The 21,951-nt window shown below is 55.5% G+C and overlaps 1 protein-coding gene across 1 annotated transcript; it reads right to left on the bottom strand.

The window, feature by feature from the left end:
* Positions 1 to 1,516: 1,516 nt before the first annotated feature.
* On the bottom strand, positions 1,517 to 16,904 carry LOC121161485 (centromere protein S-like). The gene is made up of 5 exons (XM_040987895.1): positions 16,835 to 16,904; positions 14,594 to 14,717; positions 13,177 to 13,210; positions 3,898 to 3,964; positions 1,517 to 2,026 (listed from the first exon to the last, which is right to left on the bottom strand). Exons 1-5 carry the CDS (start codon positions 16,880 to 16,882, stop codon positions 1,895 to 1,897), a joined length of 405 nt encoding a protein of 134 aa, XP_040843829.1. The 5' UTR covers positions 16,883 to 16,904; the 3' UTR covers positions 1,517 to 1,894.
* Positions 16,905 to 21,951: the final 5,047 nt, after the last annotated feature.

The raw sequence follows: 21,951 nt of genomic DNA, 5'->3' as shown, positions 1-21,951 counted from the left end.
CTGGGGAGGACGCTGTGACAGCTCAGTAGCTGCCGAGGAGGTGGGGGCCCAGCACAGACCCTCAGGGGGGACAGGCTCTTGGCTAGAACCTAGGGCAGCCACCATGACACAGCAGGTGACTCGGACACCCACAGCTCATGCTAGTGCCAGGGTCGATCCCTGCCTCTGCTTGTGATGCAGCTTCCTGGAGATAGCAGATGCTGCTCTAAAACTTATACCCCCTGGCGCCCCCACAGGAGACCCCCTGGCTTCAGCCTGGCCCAGCCTCGGCTGCTGTGGACATTCAAGGCATGAATCAGTGGAGGAGAGATCACATTCGGACCCTCTGTGTATTTCTCTACCTTCCCAATAAAATACACCTCCAGAGCAGCCAACTGGGGTGCAGAGCTAGACCTGTCGACCTTGGGGTGTACACGGCTTGATTCCCTCAGTGCTTCCCAATGAAGAAGCCATCGACATGGAAGGCCTTGGCTGGAGACCCCAGGAGGATGGGGGCCTTGGCTGAGGACCCCAGGAGGATGGGGCACTTGGCTGAGGACCCCAGGGGGATGGGAGACTTGGTTGGAGACACTAGGGGATGAGGGCCTTGGCTGGAGACCCCAGGAGGATGGGGGCCTTGGCTGGAGACCCCAGGAGGATGGGGGCCTTGGCTGAGGACTCCAGGAGGATGGGGGCCTTGGCTGGAGACCCCAGGAGGATGGGGGCCTTGGCTGAGAACCCCAGGGAGATGGGGGACTTGGCCGGAGACTCCAGGACAACTGGGGAGCCTTGGCTGGAGACCAGAGCGGCAAGGGGGGGCCTTGAGACTCATACCTCCCTCTGAGGTGACATATATGGGACCCAGTGACAAGTGGCTGAGTCTGGGCCATGATGTTTGAGTTCAGGGTTGACTCTAACCATGCTGAGCATCTCCCTGCCGGAGTCAGGTTGTGGGGTCTTCTGCACAGATGTCAGAAATTCTACTCATAACTCATGCCGTTCTCTCCTGCCCACTCTGCAGTCGGTGCTCCCAATGTGAATTCCATCCCTGCCCATCATCACAGCCTGAGCTCCCGGGCCGTGAGATAACCTTCCTGAAGTTTCTGCTTGCTCATCGGTCACGCGGGCACAGGTGCTTTCCCTTGCAAACTGCAGAACGTGGGAGACGAACAACACAGCACACGGCACAGGGCCCGACTCTGCGCCAGCCAGCCCTGTGCCCTCAAAGGCAATGGCTTCCAAGAAACTGCACCAACACGAGAAGTGAGGCCCTCGCAGGCCTCGCTCCATGGACAGCAGCGGGAGGAGCAGGCCGGGGACTGGGGGTAGTAAGCAGATGCCGGGGTCTGGGGGAGTAAGGAGATGCCAGGGTCTGGGGGTTAGGAGTAGTAAGCGGCGTGACTCCCTCCAACAGGCCTTGCCCAAGAGAAGCAGCAAACTGTTTCTGGAGCAAACGGCCTTGAGATGGCCCAGAGGAGCGTTGCCAGAACCCCGCCACCCGCTGCTCACAGGCGGCGCCAGCTCACAGACATTCCCGAGAGAAGAGCTAGGAAGGCTTTATTCAGCTTCCAGAGACCGACTTGAGCCTGGAAAGCCGAGTCAGGGAATGAAGAAGGGCCGATGTTTGCCCTTGAAGGGGCGGGCCACGTCGAGCAGTGGACACAGCTTCCCCGTGCACCACTGCAGCACAGCCTCTTCTCCTTGAGTCCGTGTTGGCGTGGGGCGCTCCAGGCCTCTCACAGTGCCGCAGCACCCCGTCCGGGATTAGAGCTGTCTGCCTTCTCCCAGCCTGGAGGCAGCCAGCAGCCCGGCCGCAGCACCCCGTCCAGGATCAGAGCCGCCCGCCTTCTCCCAGCCCGGTGGCAGCCAGCAGCCGCCGCAGCTGCTTCCGGCCGCTCCCCCACAGCTCTGGGCGTCAGCTCTCACTCTCCTCCACTCCTGCCGCCTCGGAAACTCTACTGCCAGCCTCCGGCTTCTTTTTCTTCTTTGCCTTTTGTTCCAGGTTAAACTGAGCAATTTCGTCACTTTTCTCAGTGATGTATTTTAGCTACCAATAAAAGAGAAAAAGCAAAATTGACTAGAAACCTATGTTTACATTAAAAACAATAACAAGAACGAGAGAATAACTGTATGTTCCCAGTCACCCCCGCCCCCCATGAGTCTGAGTAGAAAAGCCTGGGTGGGTCATAGTGCTAAAAATTAAACAGTTGCAAAAAAAATTTTTTTTCTGGGATAAAGGAATCAACTACAATCATCGACTTTCCCAGCATACACTTTAAGCAGTGAGTGTGTAGCTTGGTCCTTGTGGAAGGCCTGCCAATCAGAGCGTAACCCACATCTGCCCGTAGGCTTCAGTGGATGAGCTGAAAGCCCACCGGGTCGCTGCTCTGCAGCAGGGACAGACCACAGGAGAAGCAGGATGCCACTGCCCTCACGGAGGACGGGCGTCAAGGGCACAGCACAGGCCGAGCGGTAGGCACTCCTCGGCAAGGAAGTCATTTGGGAAAGAAATAAAAACTAAGAACCCAAAACAGAAACCATTTTCTGACGTCAACACACACGCAGCAAGGAGATGACTGTCCACCTGACAGCTGAGCCAGTCACGCCTTCCGGAAAGTCAGCAACTGTCCCTGGCAGGGCGAGTACCAACCACGGCACTGCTGGGGAGCGGGCGGGGGCGCCCCACGGACAGAGCCCACCAAGAGAACCTCGCGGCGGCCTCGAGCCTGACCTGACTCCGCAGGAGAGGAGGGTAAGACGGAAGGAGCGCGAGGCACATGGCCCTGGGGCCACAGGGACCAGGTGAAGTGCAGGGGCAGACGCTGGGACAGCAGGCCAAGCTCTGCGGACAGGGTCCGAGTCCCGCTTCCGTTCACGTGCAGGCTGGGAGCCCAGGCGCTCGGGGGTCCCTGCACCCACAGGAGACCGAGCAGTGATCTCTCAGCTTCTGACGTCAGCCTGGCCCAGCCTGCGCCCCTGGGGCCTTTGGGAAGTGAAGCAGCAGACGAGAGATCTCCCTCTGTGTGTCTGCCATTCAAATAAATAACATAAAAGAAGAAGAGAGGAAGGGGGGAGGAGTGATGATCAGACGCAGCCATCCACTAGATAGCTCCGTGGTCGACCTGGGAAGCGGGCACCTCTAGAGGGCGGTAGTGAGAGCCAAAGTACCTAAAGTAGCTGGAAAAGTTTCCTCGGTGCACCAATCACCTGAAGTGCTATGTAAACTCAACTTCTTAAAAAGCCCACCCTGTGTCCCGGGACCAGACAGAGAGAGAGAGAGAGAGAGAGAGAGAGAGAGAGAGAGGAGCCTGTCCTCTCGCCAGGGAGGGAGGGTTATCAGGTGCCTTAACTGCCAGTATCCGAGGCTGCCAGGGCCCAGGGGATGTGCCCAGGGCACAAGGGACGTGCCCATTTCCCTGACGCTGGGGACATTGACCCCAGCATCTCTGGTGCCTTGGTGTCTTTGGACAACGCGGTGTCACTAAGATTACGTTTAGACTTGGAAAGATGTAAACCCGGACATTTTTTGGCGCTTCCGGACCCCCAGGTTCGTCCCTTCCCTCCCTGGCCCGTCGTGACGGCCATGGCAGCAAAATGAAGCTGTTCCAGTGAACTTGGCCTCTGACTGGTCTCTGCCATCACGTTGTGAATGGAGCACGGGACCAAAGTTGTGAGAGATTACAAAAAAAGCAAATTATGAAATCCACCGAGTGCTGATTAGAAAATTTCAAATTGGCTTAGCAAGATCCATCATGGTGCAAGAGAGACCGTAAATTACAGGCAGGTCTGAAACGGTTCAACCACCTCCAGTGTTTAATGCAAGGTGCCCTGAGGGCTAACTTCACGGTTCCAAGTGATTAATTGGGAATAATGTATTCTGATGGGAGAGGGGAGCGCGGTGGGAAATCCATCTCTCACCAGTGAATTACTCCTCCTGGCTAAGAGCTTCACGTCTTCCGTGTTAATTGTGCTTCTCCTCGCATGTCTGTGGGAAGGGCAGAAACAAGTCACCAGCACGTTTGCTCTTCAAGTTCCCACGGAACATGCAAGTTCATGGCCAGACCTCCACCTGGCAGGGGTCTCTGAGGAGCCCCTCGTTTTAGATTATGGTCATTAAGCTAAATGACACCCAGACGTGGGTTGCCAGCCAAGAAACCAATTAAAGGGAGAGACCAAGAGGAAGCAGCGCCCATCCCTCCCCAGGGCCACCTGCTGGGCCTCAAGAACCAGTGCAGCCAGCCAGGGTGTAAAGACCCCTTCTAGCCTCAGAGCTGGAGCGGCACAGAGAGCCTTCCTAACACGCCATCGCCCACCCAGCCGTTCACACAGAACCAAGAGCAGCCTTCAAACCCGAGCTGCTTCGGACTCCCACTCCCCTGAAGTCTTCCCACCCTTGAGCTGAAAGACGGCTCGAGAGAGCCAGCTCTGTGCAACGATAGCTCTGCTTCCGGCCTTTCAACTTCCACCCAAGTACTAAGACCTTGGTGGGTGAGAACAAGTGTGAAGCTTTGCATCTTTTTTAATAAAAAGATTCTATTTATTTGAAAGAGCAAAGGAGAGAGAAAGCATGCAAAGGAGAGAGAGATCTTCTATCTGCTGGTTCACTTCCCCAAAAAACCACCAACAGCTGCAACTCGGCCAGGCTGAAGCCAGGAGCCAGAAACTCTGCCTGGAGTGCCACTCAGGAGTGTGGGCACAGGGCCCAAGTGCCTGAGCCTGCACCAGTGTCTCCCGGGGTGCTCATCAGGGAGGAGATGGCACCCAAACCCGGGCACTCTGGTGTGGGGTTCCATCTCTTGGCGCCACACACAAGCCCTTTTGTACCTGAATACCTAAAGTGACCCACACATATTGAATCCTACTAAACAGCTGCTGACTCGGAGACCAAAATCACACGGAAATTCCATCATGTGGTTGTTACTCATTTGCATCCTGCTAAATGTGCAAATATCGTGCCAGCTCATTCTGGCGACATTTACTTGTCATAAGAAGCATTGCTAGAGCTGACTTCTAATTACCAACCCAGAAGAACCAGGAGAAAGGCCACGGAGAAAATGCAGAAGGTGACAGGCGGCTGGCACGGCGGCAGCAAAGGATTCAGCCACACTTGAGAGGCCAGTGTCCTGTCATGGGCACCAGGTCAGCGTGCCTTGGATCCAGCTTCCTGCTGACGTCCCCAGCAAGGCAGATGGGGACGGTCCCCCCGCAGAGAGCAGGATGGACGTGCTGGCTTCCATCTGGCACGTTCGGACACTGAACCAACAGGTGGAAGATTTCATTTCTGCCTCCTACCCCGCTCTGCCTTTGGAATAAATGTATATATTTGTACACACACACATACAAGAAAAGGTGACAGGATGGCAGCTACAAAGGACAAGAATCTGTGGCCAGGGACACTATGTGCCCTTTTCAACCCCACCCCAGCTGCTCAGCCTGTGTGACAGCGCTCTGTGAAAAAAGTGTACAAGGCCTTTAAGCCATTTTCCGTGAAACACATTTATTAATAGTCTTCCTACAATACAAGGAATAAAAACAGTGAGCTGTTTATACAGCAAGTTTTGGGGAAGCAACAAACTCAGTCCTCTCTGCCACTCTGCTGGCGCGCAGCCTCACACCTGACTCCTGTTTGATGTGAAAGGCAGAAATGCGGCCAGCACCATGCCTCAACAGGCCAGTCCTCCAGCCTGTGGCACCAGCACCCACATGGGCACAGGCTGCTCCACTTCTGATCCAGCTCTGTTTATGACCTGGGAGAGCAGCAGACGGCTTAAGTCCTTGGGACCCTGTGCCCATGTGGGAGACCTGGAAGAAGCTCCTGGCTCCTGGCTCAGAATCAGCTCAGCTCCCACTGTTGTGGCCATTTGGGAAAAGAACTGGCAGATGGAAGATCTTTCTCTCTCCTTTTCTCTGTAAATCTGCTTTTCCGATAAAAATTTTTTTAATATTTTATTATTTGTTACAATCTAGATTTCCAATAATTTTTTTATACAAACATATATACATTCTATTTTATTTTTCAAGTAAAGAGAGAGAGACAGAATGTTCCCACCCCCTGGTTCCCACCCCAAGTGCCTGCCGAGGCCAGGTGGGCCAGGCTGACGCTGGGAGCCAGGAATCAAGCTGAGTCTCTGACATGGTGACAGGAGTCCAGCACCCTTGCTTCCTGGTATGCCACTGGGCCAGGCAGGGTCAGAGCCAGCATCAGAGCTGGGTATGCCAACGGAGGGCATTGGCCTCTCCACGCCTGGGCTCCATCGCCAGCCCCAACGCCAGGCTTTCCCAGGAACTCTCCTAGCCACAGCAGCTGGTGCGTCCTATGGCAGCCACTGCACATCCACAACACCCCGTCAAGCCTGACTCCAGAAAGCCACTCCAGGGAAAACAAGAAAGCAACCTTGCAGAAAACACCCTCAGTGTTATAGATTCAGGCTTTTACATTAAAAAATTATATATATGCAAGGGAGGCAGAGTCCCCACCCACCAATTCATTCCCCCACCTCCCAGATGCCTGCAAGAGCTGGGAACAGGTCTCTAACTCGGGAGACAGGGAGCCAGTACCCGGGCCTTCACTGCTCCCTCCCCCAGTGTACACTGGCAGGCAGCTGGAGTCAGGAGCTGGGGCTCCAACTGAACCAGGCTCTCCAACGAGTCCTAATCATCAGCCTCATCTTCACTCTAGAGTTCAGGTTTGAAAGAACATTACTGGGTGTGGTGCACTGGCTCAGTGGCTAAAGTCCTCACCTTGCACACGCCAAGATCCCATATAGGTGCCAGTTCTTCTCCTGGCTGCTCCACTTCCCATCCAGCTCACTGCTTGTGGCCTGGTAAAGCAGTCGAGGACGACCCAAAGCCTTGGGACCCTGCACCTGTGTGGGAGACCTAGAAAAATCTCCTGACTCCTGGCTTCACATTGGTTTAGCTCTGGCTGCTTGGGGAGTGAACCAGCAGATGGAAGGCCTTCCTCTTTGTCTCTCCTTTCTGTGTATATATAAAAGTTAAATCTGGTGGTGGGTCTCAGGACGGGGCGTCTCATGCCTGGATCCCGGACGGCCGCCATGTGCACATGGTGAGCCATTCCCGGGTGGCCAGTGCGCCATTGGTGCCAGGCTCCGCCTGCTGGCCGCCCAGCTGGGGAGCTCTGGGAATTTGGTTCTTTGAGTTGCTGCTTAATCAGCTCCAGGTTGAACCCATTGTGCTTCTTGGACCTGAAACAGGCAGTAACTCTTCCTTAGCAAAACTTTTAATCACTAATAATGCTGAGCACCAAATACCAGTCATGCAGAAGCTATGGCTTGGGGCTTGTCCTGCACAAGTAGCTCCAACAGCTGGCCAATGTGTCAACTGGTAATGGAACAGAGTAGATTAGGCACGACTGAGCAAACCTTAGCCCACAAGTAAAACTAGAAACCAGGAGGGAACAGAGGTCATGCCGAGCTAGGCTCTTGTACCTGCTGGTCTGTGGGAGCCTGGGACGCTAAGCCACAGGGTCTAAGGCAGAGTTCGGGACAGGGGAGGGGCTGTGCCAAGCTGAGTCAGAGCATCCATTGGCAGGCAAGTGATCTATGGCTGGGAACAGACCCGGTTGGGGAGCAAAGGGGACAAGCCTAGCTGGGTTGAGGTTCCCACCAAGAGGCGCGTGGCCTGGAAGGGGGGCTGCGTTCTGATCTGGAAACAGTTGTAGTCTCCCTTGGCACAAGTGTGGGCTGGGATTGGATGCACCAAACTGGGCCGGACCCCGACTCCCCCTGGTGTTCTGGAGGACCAGGGCAGATGTGGGATGGACTAGGCAGGGTCTCAAACCCCTACTGAGCCATGTGTGAGCCATACGTGGGTATGGACAAACCATGGCTGGGCTGGAACATCCAACAGCAAGAACCAGATTGGGTGGAAGGCCAGTCAGGAAAAGCCACTGTTCCTGCTATGACAGGAGGTGGACTGAGTAGGATTGGCTCATGGACCCACTGGTAAGCGTGAAACCTGGCATTGGGAGAGGTTCTGATGGAGGAGCCTGGGCAACTCCTCTGGCAGGACACAGACCCAGCAGGTAAACGCAAGAAACATGATAGGAAACAGCCCAGAAAAGGCCATGGAAAACTACCCACTGGCATACAATTGGCAGACGTGGGGGCAAGACCAGGCTGAATCTGTCCACATCATCCACTGGCAAATCCAGGCACCAGTGTGGGTCGACCCAGGGTCGGTCGCAACAAAGACTAGTGCACATTATGGAATGCCGAGGTGAGGTTGCCTGTACCAGAAGGGACCGCAGCGCCCAACCAGCCTGAGAACAAGAAAGGAAGTGGGCAGAGCTGGCAGGGGAATAAGGGAGGGTTCCTTTGCAGGACAGCTACTTCCGCAGGAGAGCATGGGCTGGGATGGGGGCAGACCAGACTAGGCAGAGCTACCACACCTGTGCGCCTCATGTGGACTAGATCAGGGAAAAGCCGGGCTGGGCGGATTATTCCTACTGGTGCAAACAAAATTAAAGTGGGCGAGGGTTGTTTGGGCTTAGACGCAGCATCAACTGGAATCTGGGAGTGGGAGAGGCCTGGGAAGGAAATAGTGGGCTCATCCCTCTTGGGTTACCACTCCCACAGGAGGACATAAAACTAAGACAGCTGCTGGGGTGGAATGGGGTGTGGGACAGACTGGATTACTGCTACACTTACTGGCAAACCAGGGTAGGGACGGGCCTGGTGGGGGTTATTGTGGGTCGCTCCAACCTAGGCTGCAGCTCCCGCTGGTTTATGTGAGGGCCAAGTATGTGCTGGGCAGAACCAGGCTGGACTGCAACACCCATTGGTTCCAGTGGAAGTCGGGAGTGAAAACAGAACCAACCCAGCAACTGCAACCACCAGCTGATTGGAGCGATGGACGGTGCCAGGCCCTGTACTTGTTAGCACATACAAGAAGTTTCTTTGGAGATCTTCCTAATCTAAATGCTGGACTCAGAACCCTAACGAAGCAAAGAGAGAAGACAGAACAGGTCAACCAACCATCTCAGCTATGATGGACTATGTCAATCAGTGGATTTTTCAAAGATCTCATAGTGCTTGGAGTGGCAAGATTGACAGTGATATCAAAACCACTTGAGCAAGAACCTCAGAGCATGCCCTACATCCGGGACCTGGGGAGGATGGGAAATTGCGTGGGCCTTCTCCCTTAAATACCCCTCTTTAAACATGAAGGTAACAATATGGAAAACATACTAGTATTATCCACTTTCCTGTAGCCCTTGAACCTTCTTACCCTAATTAACTATGTAAAGAATGTCAAAATAAAATTTATTAATAAAAAAAAAGTTAAGTCTGCCTTGCCAATAAAAATAAAAGACCATTGCCAAAATGTTCCTAAAACATAACGGCTGTAGAAAATATAACACCTTCCAAATCTTTGATCTTTAATTTATCATTAATAGTAGAGAAAGACTAGAGAGTTCATACGTAAATAAAGGAAAGTTATACTTCAAAATAGGAGGTTGGTTTCAAAGTTTGCAGATGAATTGATGATTTAGATTTGGAATGTGTTTTTACATGGAAAAAATTCTACACATGCTGGTAAGTTCCCAGCCTACAAGGACCACTTAATCCGCAGCTGACCGGAAACGGCCCCTAGCTCAGATTTCTTGAGCCAAGTCCATCACGGTCCAGGGAGGAGGGACCACGTCAGGGGAAAACAGCGCTGCGATGAGGCCAGACTTGCGGGGATAGCTCGGACTGTACCTACTGAGTTTTAAAGTTTTATTGATTTAATTTGAAAGGTAGAGGAATAGAGATTTGCAGAGGCAGAGAGAGAGAGAGAGAGAGAGAGAAAAGATAATTTTCTTTCTATTCATTGCTTGACTGAGAGAGACGCTCCATCCAGTGGTTTATTGCCCTCAACAGTCGGGGCTGGCCAGACTGAAGCCAGGAGCCAGGAGTTCTGTATGAATCACCCACATCAGTGGCAGGGACTCATGCAACCGGACCATCACCGCTGCCTCCCGGGATGTACATGGACAGGAATCCAATATCCAGCAGGCCAGCACCGAGACAGCAATCACACCCACTGGCTGCTCCACTGGCACCCCACATGGGCGGCAGTTCTAGTCCCAGCTGCTCCCCTTCCAACCCAGGCTCCTGCTAAGGTACCTGGGAAAGCAGCAAGAACGGCTCAAGGTTTTGGGCTCCTGGACCCGTGTGTGCGACCAGGCTTCTAGCTTTGGACCAGCTCAGCTCTGGCAATTGTGGCTACTTGGGGAGTAAAGCAGTGGATGGAAGATAGCTCTCCCCCCACATCCTCCTTTTTTAAAGGGGTATTTATAGAGAGAAGGAGAGACAGGGAGAAAGATCTTCCATTTGCTAGTTCACTGCCCAAGTGGCCTGATGCACAGTCAGAGACCAGGAACTTCTTCCGGGCCTCTCACACAGGTGCAGGGTCCCAAGGCTTTGGGCCGTCCTTGACTGCTTTCCCAGGCCACAAGCAGGGAGCTGGATGGGAAGTGGAGCAGCTGGGACACGAGCTGGTGCCCATATGGGATCCTGGCACAAAAAAGCAATCGAACCAGGCCCATCTCTCTTTGTCTCTTTAATTCTTTCATATAAAATAAATAAATCTTAAAAAAAATTTTAAAAACTCTCTTGCGTAAAAGCAAACTGGACTATGATGAAAATGAATGTAGATTTCAGACAAAACAGGGGCCTTCAAAGAAAATCTGCACTTGTTGATTGTGCCAGGACAAGGGGTGTGTGCCCTGCTCCGGTGCCCAGGCTCGGCCCCACCACCCAGCAAGGTGAGGTTCCTGGCTCATGCCTGACTCCAGCCGGCTGCCGTGGCTTTTTAGGGAGTGGAGCAGCAGACGAAGACCGATCCAATTCTTTCTTTGTTCTGAAACTCTACCCTTCAAATAAAATACATAAATCTTTTTTTTTTTTAAGATTTACTTATTTTTATTTGGAAAGGTAGATATACAGAGAGGAGGAGAGACAGAGAGAAAGATCTTCCATCCAAAGGTCAACTCCCCAAGTGGCCGCAATGAACTGAGCCAATCCGAAGCCAGGAGTCAGGAGCTTCTTCGGGGTCTCCCACACGGGTGCAGGGTCCCAAGGCTTTGAACTGTCCTTCACTGCTTTCCCAGGCCACAAGCAGGGAGGTAGGTGGGAAATGGGGTCCTCCCGGATTAGAACCGGGGCCCACATGGGATCCCGGCACATTCAAGGCGAAGACTTTAGCCACTATGCTGTCACACCGGACAAAATACATAAATATTAAAACCTTAAGGTTGGGCCTGGCAACGTGGCCTAGCGGCTAATGTTCTTGCCTTGAATGCATCGGGATCCCATATGGGCGCCGGTTCTAATCCTGGCAGCTCCACTTCCCATCCAGCTCCCTGCTTGTGGCCTGGGAAAGCAGTTGAGGACTGTGGAGAGCAGAGCCGCACCTCAAAGATGGCGCTTGTTGACCATTGTTTCATGGCACAAAGGTGGTAAACAGGTTTTGGGAAGTTAGTGAGGATTGAGCCGAGCACGCAGGGAAGCTACGTGACTTAAGTCATGACTGGTGTGTTTATCGCATGACGTGAGGAGCTGTGTATGGATTGGTTTGTGCAATGTAAAAAAGTTGTGGGTAAAAAAATAGTTAAAAAAGAGATTCCCCCGGGCATGTTTCAAGGTTATGCTGTAATCGCTTCACTGTAATAAATCTTACAACTGCTGCAACTTTTTTCTTTCTTTTCTTTTCTTTGCCACTACGCTTGAAGTCTTGACCAATAAACTTTTAAGAGTCTTTATCGTATCAGGGTTTTGCTCGCGGGACGAGGGGCCCCGATGAGTACGGCCCAAAGCTTTGGGACCCTGCACCCACGTGGGAGACCCGGAAGAGGCTCCTGGCTTCAGATTGGCACAGTACCGGCCATTGTGCTCACTTGGGGAGTGAATCATCAGACGGAAGATCTTCCTCTCTGTCTCTCCTCTCTGTATATCTAACTTTGTAATAAAAATAAATAAATCTTTAGAAAAAACAAAAACACCTTAAGGTTACTAAAGCCCTGAGCAGCAGGCACTGGGTGCAGCAGAATGGTCCTCTGCCTGGGGACCCCCAGTCCTCTCCTGGGGTGCCTGGGATGGCGTCTGCCACAGCTTCCCAACACACGTGGGAGGCTGCAGGCGGTGGTTTCACCCACCCGGCAGGACCCGGCGGGAGCTCTCGCTCGGACCCGACCGGCCCAGCCTTGGCTGGTGGGCACATTTGGGCAGTGAATCCGGATGGAAGGCCTCGGTCTCTCAAGGAAAATTTAAAAACAAAGCTTCAAAAATACAGAAGATCTGACAGCCTGACACGTTGCTGTGCCGTTCCTCCTTTCATTTTAGGATTTTACATATTTCATTGTGGTTTTCCACAGTTAACACAGAAATGGCAAGCCCCCTGGGGCGGTGGCTGGGGCCAAGGCCTGAACACACTGAATCAGCCGGAGGGGCTCTCGGCACGCACTTCTGTCCTCTCCCTCGGTCAGGCTGCCGAGGACAAGCGGGTTTTAGGTACTGATCCACACAGGAACAGCAAAGATTTAGAGCTTGCCCTCAGAGGACCCACAGCTCTAACTCACTCAAGATATCCACCCGGGAAACAGAGCTAACAGGAGCAAGGCAAGACACACCGGCTCCGGGAGAGCCTGGCGCCACGTCAGGAGCCGTGGCCAGCTGGCCCGCGAGGCCCTTTCGGGGCTCTGTCACTCAGACGGCTCCATGAAAGCAATTCAGGTGACTGTTCTCAATGACCTGTGGCGCTCATTGAGGAGGCCAGCCCGAATCCCCTGCAGCGGCTGCCGCGGATCGTGGGCGGCTCCCTCCTGATAAATGCGTGGGCCACGAATGGCATTCCTTGCACTCTCGTTGCCTCCCCCCAGCGGCATCCCCAGGCCCCTCGCCCTGAGACGGTCCCCAAGGCCCCCCGACACTGAGGTGCACACCCACTCCCACGGCTGGCGGCCTCACCCAGCCCTCCTGACCCAGAACTAAAGAACTCGAGTTCTGTAGCGAGAAAACACTTGGAAAAATCGAGAAAACGCAAAGCAATCCTGAACTTGCGTGGTGAAGGCAGACGCTGTGTCCTTGCAGAACCGGGGGCTCCGCAAAGTGGCAGCTACAGTGCCTCAACCCTGCCCCACAGACCCACCACGCTCCCCCTGGGTGCACAGGGCCTGGCAGGGGCGCCACCCACCTGGCAAACATTTCAAGGTCTCTGGCAAAATTTTCTGAAAAAGAAAAGAAAGACACTTTAGCCACCGTTCACCCAGTTTCAAACAGGGGGCCGGCCGAAGGTGGCAGGAGGCACTGCAGGTGGCGTTGGGCGACAGCTTTGGCACTCAGCAGCCCTCCTGCACCCCCCAGCGCCCAGCACCCCGCACCCCTACTCCAGAGCCCGCACCTTCAGATCCTGTAATCTCCTTTAACATCTGCTCTGAGCTAGGGCTGCTGAGGACATCTGTCCCCACGGGTTCAACGGCCAGGCAGTGTGGCACAGGAGACCGGGGCAGATCCCCAAAAGCCAAACCCGTGGGGCCTTCCGGTCATGGGGCAGTGTTAGTGTAAACAGTTACACAGTTCTCCCCCTAAACTGCCCAAACCTTACAGCCAGGACAGCGCCTCATCAACCCTATGGTGAGGACCGTCAGTAGCAGCAGGTCAGACCTGCCCGGGCTCCCAGCCACGCACAGCTCCACGCACCACTCCCACCCCTGGCACGGCAACACACACCCTCACCCACCCGCACGCCAGCTCCCAGCCACGCACACCCTCACCCACCCGCACGCCAGCTCCCAGCCACGCTCACCCTCACCCACCCGCACGCCAGCTCCCAGCCACACACACCCTCACCCACCCCCACGCCAGCTCCCAGGCACGCACACCCTCACCCACCCCCACACCAGCTCCCAGCCACGCACACCCTCACCCACCCTCACGCCAGCCCCCAGCCACGCTCACCCACCCCCACGCCAGCTCCCAGCCACGCTCACCCTCACCCACCCGCACGCCAGCTCCCAGCCACGCACACCCTCACCCACCCGCACGCCAGCCCCCGCCACGCACACCCTCACCCACCCGCACGCCAGCCCCCAGGCACGCACACCCTCACCCACCCGCACGCCAGCCCCCGCCACGCACACCCTCACCCACCCGCACGCCAGCTCCCAGGCACGCACACCCTCACCCACCCGCACGCCAGCCCCCAGGCACGCACACCCTCACCCACCCGCACGCCAGCCCCCGCCACGCACACCCTCACCCACCCGCACGCCAGCCCCCGCCACGCACACCCTCACCCACCCGCACGCCAGCTCCCAGGCACGCACACCCTCACCCACCCGCGCGCCAGCCCCCAGGCACGCACACCCTCACCCACCCTCACGCCAGCCCCCAGGCACGCACACCCTCACCCACCCTCACGCCAGCCCCCAGGCACGCACACCCTCACCCACCCTCACGCCAGCTCCCAGCCACGCACACCCTCACCCACCCGCACACCAGCCCCCAGGCACGCACACCCTCACCCACCCTCACGCCAGCCCCCAGGCACGCTCACCCTCACCCACCCGCACGCCAGCCCCCGCCCCACCCCCAAGCGGAAGAGGACCTACCGCACTGCCGGAAAGTCACCTCCGAAATGGCCGCGATGGTTTGCCTGCTGATGGGCATCGCTTTGTCGTCAGCCACCTCCTGGCACAGCAGGCCGACCGTGTAGTGAACGGCAGCCTTGAGCCTCTGCGGAAGGAACCACACATCCGGCAGGTGAGGGTGAGGCGGCCCTGAGAGCCCTCCACGCTGGGAGCCACGGCCAGGAGACACCCCAGGGTGGCTTCCACCGTGCGAATCGCTGAGTAAGACCCCCTGTGCAGGCCTGGTACGAACACTATTTCCTTGCAGGGTCCGGCACGATAACCTAGTGGCTAAATCCTCACCTTGCCAGGATCCTACAAGGCACTGGTTCATGTCCCGTGCTGGGCTTACTGCCTGTGGCCTGGGACAGCAGTGGAGGACGGCCCAAGGCCTTGGGACCCTGCACCCGCTTGGATGACCCAGAAGAAGCTTCTGGCTACAGATTGGCTCAGCTCTGACTGCTGTAGTCACTTGGGGAGTGAACCAGTGGGTGGAAGATCTTTCTCTCTCCTCTCTAAATCTGCCTTTTTGATAAAAATAAATAAAATGTCACAGAAAGGAGAATCAGAGTGAGGTCTTCTATCTGCTGGTTCACTCTCCAAAAATGCCACAATGGCTGGAGCTCAGTCTGTTGAAGCCAGGAGCCAGGAGCCCCCTCGCAGTCTCCCTTGTGGGTGCAGAGTCCCAAGGCTTTGGGCCGTCCTCCACTGCTTCCCAGGCCACAGGCAGGGAGCTGGATGGGAAGTGGAGCTTCCGGGACACGAACCAGCACCCATATGGGATGTTTGGATTCTAGACAGCAGCCTTACTGCTCCACACTGCAGGCTCCTGAAACATCACTGCTTAGGAAAAGTTTGTGATTTAGGGCATGGAAAGCCGAGGCCCTGCTATCCCACAGCTGTCGGCCAGGGTCATACTGAGTAAGGCAGATGTGGGGAACACGATGAGAAACCAGACAGGGGATACTGCCCTTCACGTTAATACCTTCACGCCAGCCCTCTGTGGCAAGCTCCTGGCAGCCCCGGCCTGCAAGCCCCACACCTTCCTGTCCCCCTCACCCAGTGGGGCTCTCATGCTGCGGGGGCAGTGCCAACATGAAGTGGGGAGCAGCCTCCTCTGGGGACAAAAGCAAAAGCAGCAGCAGGAGCTTGCTCTGCTTCCAGAAGGACTGCAAGTGAGGAAGCCTCGGCTAGGCAGGTGGGTGCTGCCTGGCAAATGGGTGAGGCTGGGCAGGTGGGCGAGGCCAGACAGGAGGGCAAGGCCGGACAGGTGGGCAAGACCCGGCAGGTGGCCTGGCAGGTGGGCGAGGCCAGGCAGGTGGGTGAGGCCAGGTAGGTGGGCAAGACCCGGCAGGTGGCCTGGCAGGTGGGCGAGGCCAGACAGGTGGGCGAGGCTGGGCAGGTGAGTGAGGCCCGGCAGGTGGCCTGACAGATGGGCATGGCCTGGCAGGAGGGCAAGGCCAGGCAGGTGGGTGAGGCCGGGTAGATGGGCAAGGCCCAGCAGGTGGCCTGACAGATGGGCATGGCCGGACAGGTGGGCGAGGCTGGGCAGGTGGCCTGACAGATGGGCATGGCCTGGCAGGTGGGCAAGGCCGGACAGGAGGCCTGACAGATGGGCATGGCCTGGCAGGTGGGCGAGGCCTTAGCTGCCAACATCACAGGACTAGGACACGGAGACCTTTGGTAGGAGGGGCCGCGACCCTTCAACCTGGGAGGAGGAGGGGTCGCACTTGCTAGGCGCAGGTGGGGTCACATGATCTGATCTTTCCAGAGCTCTTTCCAGGGGTCCACAAATTTCCTCCATCCCTGTTCCCTTCCCCGTGACCTCTGGGTTGGGGTAAGTGCCCTTCTTCGGACATCGCTGCACTCAGAGGACAAATCCTGGCCGGGAGGATGCGCTCGTTGGCGCATCATATGGCGGTCTCCTCCATTCAGTGTGGCCGTCAGGCTCTGCTTCTGGCAGCCCATGATACAAACAAAGAGCAAGCCAGCCAAGGCCCTGACGGCTGGGCGAGCCACCCCCACTCCGCCATCACCTGGCAGGGGTTCCTGTGAGACTCGGGGTCCCTAAACCCCGTTCCCGGTATGGACGAGACCCTGCAGGGGGCCGAAGGGAACACCAAGCCACCCACTTTAAACGCCCCGGGAATGCGGGGTATAGTCTTACAAGGCCCCCGTCACCCCGGCAGGAGACCCAGATGGAGTCGTGGGCTCCTGTGCTACCTGCTGGTAGGACAGTCGCTGCTGCTCCTCGGCCGCCGCCTCCTCCATCCCGCGGCCGCGCGCGCCTTTCCCGCCGCCGAGCCGGCCTACGGGGCGCGCGAGGGGACACAGCGCGAAGCTGCTCCCGGCCCGGCCGCGCGCGCCCCCTGCCGGCGGCTGCGGGACGAACAGGCGGTGCGGGGCCAGGCCAGGGCGGGGGTCGCTGCTCAGCCCAGGCCAGGGCGGGGGTCGCTGCTCAGCCCAGGCCAGGGCGGGGGTCGCTGCTCAGCCCAGGCCAGGGCGGGGGTCGCTGCTCAGCCCAGGCCAGGGCGGGGGTCGCTGCTCAGCCCAGGCCAGGGCGAGGGTCGCTGCTCAGCCCAGGCCAGGCCAGGGCGGGGGTCGCTGCTCAGCCCAGGCCAGGGCGGGGGTCGCTGCTCAGCCCAGGCCAGGCCAGGACGGGGGTCGCTGCTCAGCCCAGGCCAGGGCGAGGGTCGCTGCTCAGCCCAGACCCGACTGGGCGACTGGACTCTGCTCAAACAGTGACTGTGACTTACTGAAAGGAAGAGAGAGATCTTGACACCCGCCACAGGGCACTGGACTGGAATCAGGAGTCAGGAACTCTGCTCTGGCTCTCCCGCAGAAGTGGCCGCAGGCTCTGGTGCGATGACTAAATCCTCACCTTGCATGCTCCAGGTTCGTGTCCTGGCTGCTGCACTTCCCATCAGCTCCCCACGCATGGCCTGGGAAGGCAATGGAGGATGGCCCACGGCCTTGGGACCCTGCACCCACGTGAGAGACCCGGAAGAAGCCCCTGGCTTCAGATTGGCTCAGCTGTGGCCATTGTGGCCATCAGGGGACTGAACCAGCAGATGGAAGACCTTTCCCTCTTTCTTTCCTCTCTCTGTAAAATCTGATTCTCAAATAAATAAACCTTAAAAACAAAACCAAAAAACTTTGTTATTGTTGTTCTAAAAGAATCCATCAAGTCTCCTTGGAGACAATCCACTCTCAGCCTGGGGTTGCCAGTCCCTGGCAGGAGCAGGGTCCTCAGTGCCGGGCCTGGCAGGAGCAGGGTCCTGAGTGCCGGGCCTGGCTGCGCTGCAGGGGAGCCAAGCTGCGAGAGATGGGACAGATGGCACAGCTTCAGAGAGCCTCCACCGATGGTTGCCTCTCCTGGGCCCTGGGGAGGACAAGGAGGGCACATCCAGCTCTCACTCTGTCGCTGTTTTAAGGTTTGTTTATTTGTTTTATTTTGAAAGGCAGATATACAAAGAGGAGGAGAGACAGAGGGGAAGATCTTCTGTCCGATGGTTCACTCCCTAAGCAGTCAAAATGGCTGGAGCTGAGCCAATCTGAACCCAGCAACCAGGAGCTTCTTCCGGGCCTCTCACAAGGGTGCAGGGTCCCAAGGCTTTGGGTTGTCCTCGACTGCTTTCCCAGGCCACAAGCAGGAAGCTGGATGGGAAGTGGGGCTAGCAGGATTAGAATCGATGCCCATATGGGATCCTAGTGCATGCAAGACAAGGACTTTAGCCACTACACTATCGCGCCGCGCTTTCTGTCCATGTTTTAGAAGCCCACGGCATGGCACCGTGGTTGAGTCACTGCTTGGGGCACCTGCCTCCCACGTCACAGCGTCCAGCCCTGCCCCTAATCCCAGCTACCCGCTCTAACACCCCTTGGAAAGATGATCGCTCGCATCCTTGGGGCCCTGCCACGCACGTGGGAGACCCAGCCTGTTGTGGGCATTTAGGGAGCAAACCAGCAAAAGGGACAGCCCTGTCTCCCTTCCTCCCACATGAAAAAAGCTCTGTGACTAAAGCTGGGCACAGGGCCGTCCCTGGCGTCCCTAGGGGCACGTGGTCTGCAGGGGACTTGGCAGGCTGGTCAGCTTCCGCCGCCTGGCATCAGGGCGACCACTGATGACCCGTGCCTCCAGCCTCTTCCCTTGTGGGCAAGCTGTGCCTGGGCAGTGCCTTCTGCTTTTCTGTGGCCACTGTCCCTGTAGCTGTGGGGCTGCCTGGGCCTCCGGTGGCAGGCAGGATGTGTGAGGCCAGGCAGAGGTGGCACGGGGCTGTTACTTCATTCTCCAGAGCCAGACGTGGGTTACAGAACTCCTGTCAGCCTGGCGATGCTGGGCAGCCATCTGCAGATGGTACCTTACGGACGGGGTTCCACGAGGTCAGCGCCTCACCCAGGGCTCCAGGGAAAGGGAATCCAGCTTTGCAGACGGTGTCTGTACTCTGGGCCTTGCATGCCTTCTTGTTTTAATGTTTTATTTATTTTCATTTTATTTCAAGGGCAGATAGAGACCTTCCATCTCCCGGTTCACTCCCCACATACCCGCAAGCCCCAAGGCCAAGGCTGACCGAAGCCTGGAGCCGGGAGCACAATCAGGGCTCCTGTCTGGTGGACTCGGGCACGCGAGCCGTCATCTGTGCTTTCCCAGAATGCCATGGGCAAGAAGCTGGGGTGAGGAGCAGAGCAAGGACTCGAACTTGGCACTTGCAGTGTGGGATGCCAGCGTGCCAGGCAGCACCTGAATCACTACACCGGGCACCTGCTCCTTGTCCTGTGGTAAAAAGAGAGGGAAGACCATTCCAGGGTCAGCGCTGGGGCCCTGTGGGCTAAGCTGCTGTCTGCCTTCCTCAGGGTGCCAGTTTGGGTCTTGGCTACTCTGCTTCTGATCCAGCTTCTTGTTCATGCCCCCGGGAAGGCAGCAGCAATGGCCCAAGTGCCCGGGCCTTTCCTACCTCCCGTGGACTCCCTGGCTGCGGTTTATGGCTCTTGGCTCCTGACTCTGGCCCTGTCCAACCCCCCTGTTGCAGCTGTGGGATTTGCTGCATATGTGTGATTTAGCCACTAGATGTCAGCATTGCTCCACCCTGGGAAACAAGGTCCCAGCCAGGCGCCTGGGAGAGCCTGCTTTGCACCTGCCTTGGTTTCAGGTGCTTTTTGTACCTCACCTGCCCTTGAAGGTAGACCCTGCCAGCCTCGTGATGCCTGAGGCAGCAGAGCCTCCAAGCAGAAGGGATTCGGTGGAGGTGAAGCTACTGGCTGGGGTACAGCCCAGTGTGGCTCTGGGCAGGGGGCTCAGAGCACACAGGTCACCCTCTGCCTTCCCCGTAAAGAATAAGGCGTTTGCAGGTGCCCTGAGTCCTTTCAGTCACGTCACACACCCTGCCAGCAGCTCACAGTCATTCCTCCTTAAAATGTAAATGTGTGATACTGAGCTAATTGAAAATCAGCATACCATACGACCCAGCAATAGTGCTCCTAGGAATACATCCAAAACAGCTGTTTTACGAGAAACCAACATGCACCCCTATGTTTATAGCAGCACAATCAGTAATTGCAAAAACCTGGAAGCAACTGAAATGCCCATCAGCAGAAGACTGGATAAGAAAGCTATGGTTCATATACTACATGGAATACTACTCAGCTATCAAAAAAATGAAATGCAGTTCTTTGTGGCCAAATGGGCCCAACTGGAATCCATTATGCTAAGAGAAATGAACCAATCCCAAAAGGTTAAATACTACATGTTTGCCTTAATCTGAGATGAAAAGTTATTAATCTGGAAAATAATACCTGTATATTGTAATATTATTGCAATCTCTGACAACATGTATCCAATGCAATAAGATAATGTGTTGTAACCTATAAAACAACAATTAATGTGAGTCAGAATGCTTCTGATCTACATCAAAGAACTGTAAAACCTAAAACACTCTTAACACCCTATGTTACTCCGTAATGGGGAGGGAATGCAGAGAAATCTTCCAGCTCCCTAAAAAGTGAGAGGAAGATGTGAAATATAGCCTATCAGGATCAAATCTGATAACCCATAGACAACAGACTTGAGTCGGCACTAGACAATAGTAAAGCTACACAGGCATAAGGGGGGAATCGGGAGCGACCCTGACAGCCTCTTAACAGGAGGTCACGCGTGTGGAGCACGGGGAGACCCCAGAGTGGAGCGGGAGGTCAGGAGGAGGTTCGTATCCCAACCCTGAAGACTCCCAGATCCCCACCAAGGACTATCAGTACGGACAGCAAGGACTACATCCCAACCACTAAGGAGACCACAGGGAATAGGAGGGCCTTTGGAGGCCGAGAACTCTGAGGTCACCCACCTCCATCTGGAGCCTCCACAGGGGATGGAAGAAGTCCAAACTCTGCCGTGCAGAAACCAGCACCATCGGAACAACAGCCAGGAGCCCTGAGTGATCTGCAGAAACAGGAGAATAATAAACTTCCTCCGGGACTAAGGAGGCGAGCTCTCTCTGGTCCTTGCCTTGCTCTGGCTCTGGGTCCCCACCCTCCCTCGCGGTGACCATTAGGATAGCTCCAGTAACCCCTCAAAACAAACAAACAAACAAACATACAAACAAACAAAAAGTCTAGAATGGACAGACAACAACAAGGAAAGCTTAGAATCAGACAGGAAATGGCCAGCATGGATCCAATCATGCCTCACTAGGTGGGACACAAAGATTAGTTACGCCTCACTGGGGCATTGGGGATTTCTCTGCACACCCATCCTAAAAAAGTGTACTGTACCTAAACTGATAACTATGGAATCAGGTTGAATATAACCCAAAAATCGAAATGTCTATGAAGAAGTCACAGGATGTAGTAAAGAAACTGCATTTTCCTATCAACATACTATTAATCAATACCATGTCAATTAATGCCATTAGGTTGTAAATGGCTGTTGATGTTATGTTCGGGCTTTTAATTGATTGGGATGATAATTTGCCGGCTTTACCTTCAGACCAGAGATGGTCTCACCAAGAAATCGTTGAACCCACTAGGATAATAAGACACTGGACTTATGCTTGGTAAATACTTCCAATGAAAGAACCTCAACTGAATTTGAACTGTGGTAATGCATCAAGGTGGAGAAATCCACCATGGGGGGAGGGTTTGGGGAGGGGTGGGGGGAATCCCAGTGCCCATAACACTGTGTCACATAATGCAATACAATTAATTTTAAAAAATGTAAATGTGTAAAGCGTGACCGTAAAATGTCAGTTCAAATGTACATCTGTTAACTTTTTTATGGGCTGGTGCTATGCCGTAACCTGGAAAGCTTTACCACCAGCATCTCATATGGGCGCTGGTTCGGGTCCCAG

The sequence above is a fragment of the Ochotona curzoniae genome, unplaced genomic scaffold (assembly GCF_017591425.1).
Source record: "Ochotona curzoniae isolate NIBS_2020 unplaced genomic scaffold, NIBS_Ocur_1.0 contig_4792, whole genome shotgun sequence".
NCBI classification, from domain to species: Eukaryota; Metazoa; Chordata; class Mammalia; order Lagomorpha; family Ochotonidae; genus Ochotona; species Ochotona curzoniae.
Note: the sequence above shows the minus strand (reverse complement) of the source record. Positions and strands in the feature narration are given on the sequence as shown.

What these genes read in the sequence shown, in the direction of transcription:
- LOC121161485 (XM_040987895.1), bottom strand. Translation starts at nt 16,882, where the DNA reads ATGGAGGAGGCGGCGGCCGAGGAGCAGCAGCGACTGTCCTACCAGCAG. An exon ending in GGTGACTTTCCGGCAGTGCG is followed by an intron (nt 13,211 to 14,593) that starts GTAGGTCCTCTT and finishes TTTCTTTTTCAG; the next exon opens with AAAATTTTGCCAGAGACCTT. An exon ending in CCAGGAGGAGTAATTCACTG is followed by an intron (nt 2,027 to 3,897) that starts GTGAGAGATGGA and finishes TTTTATTGGTAG; the next exon opens with CTAAAATACATCACTGAGAA.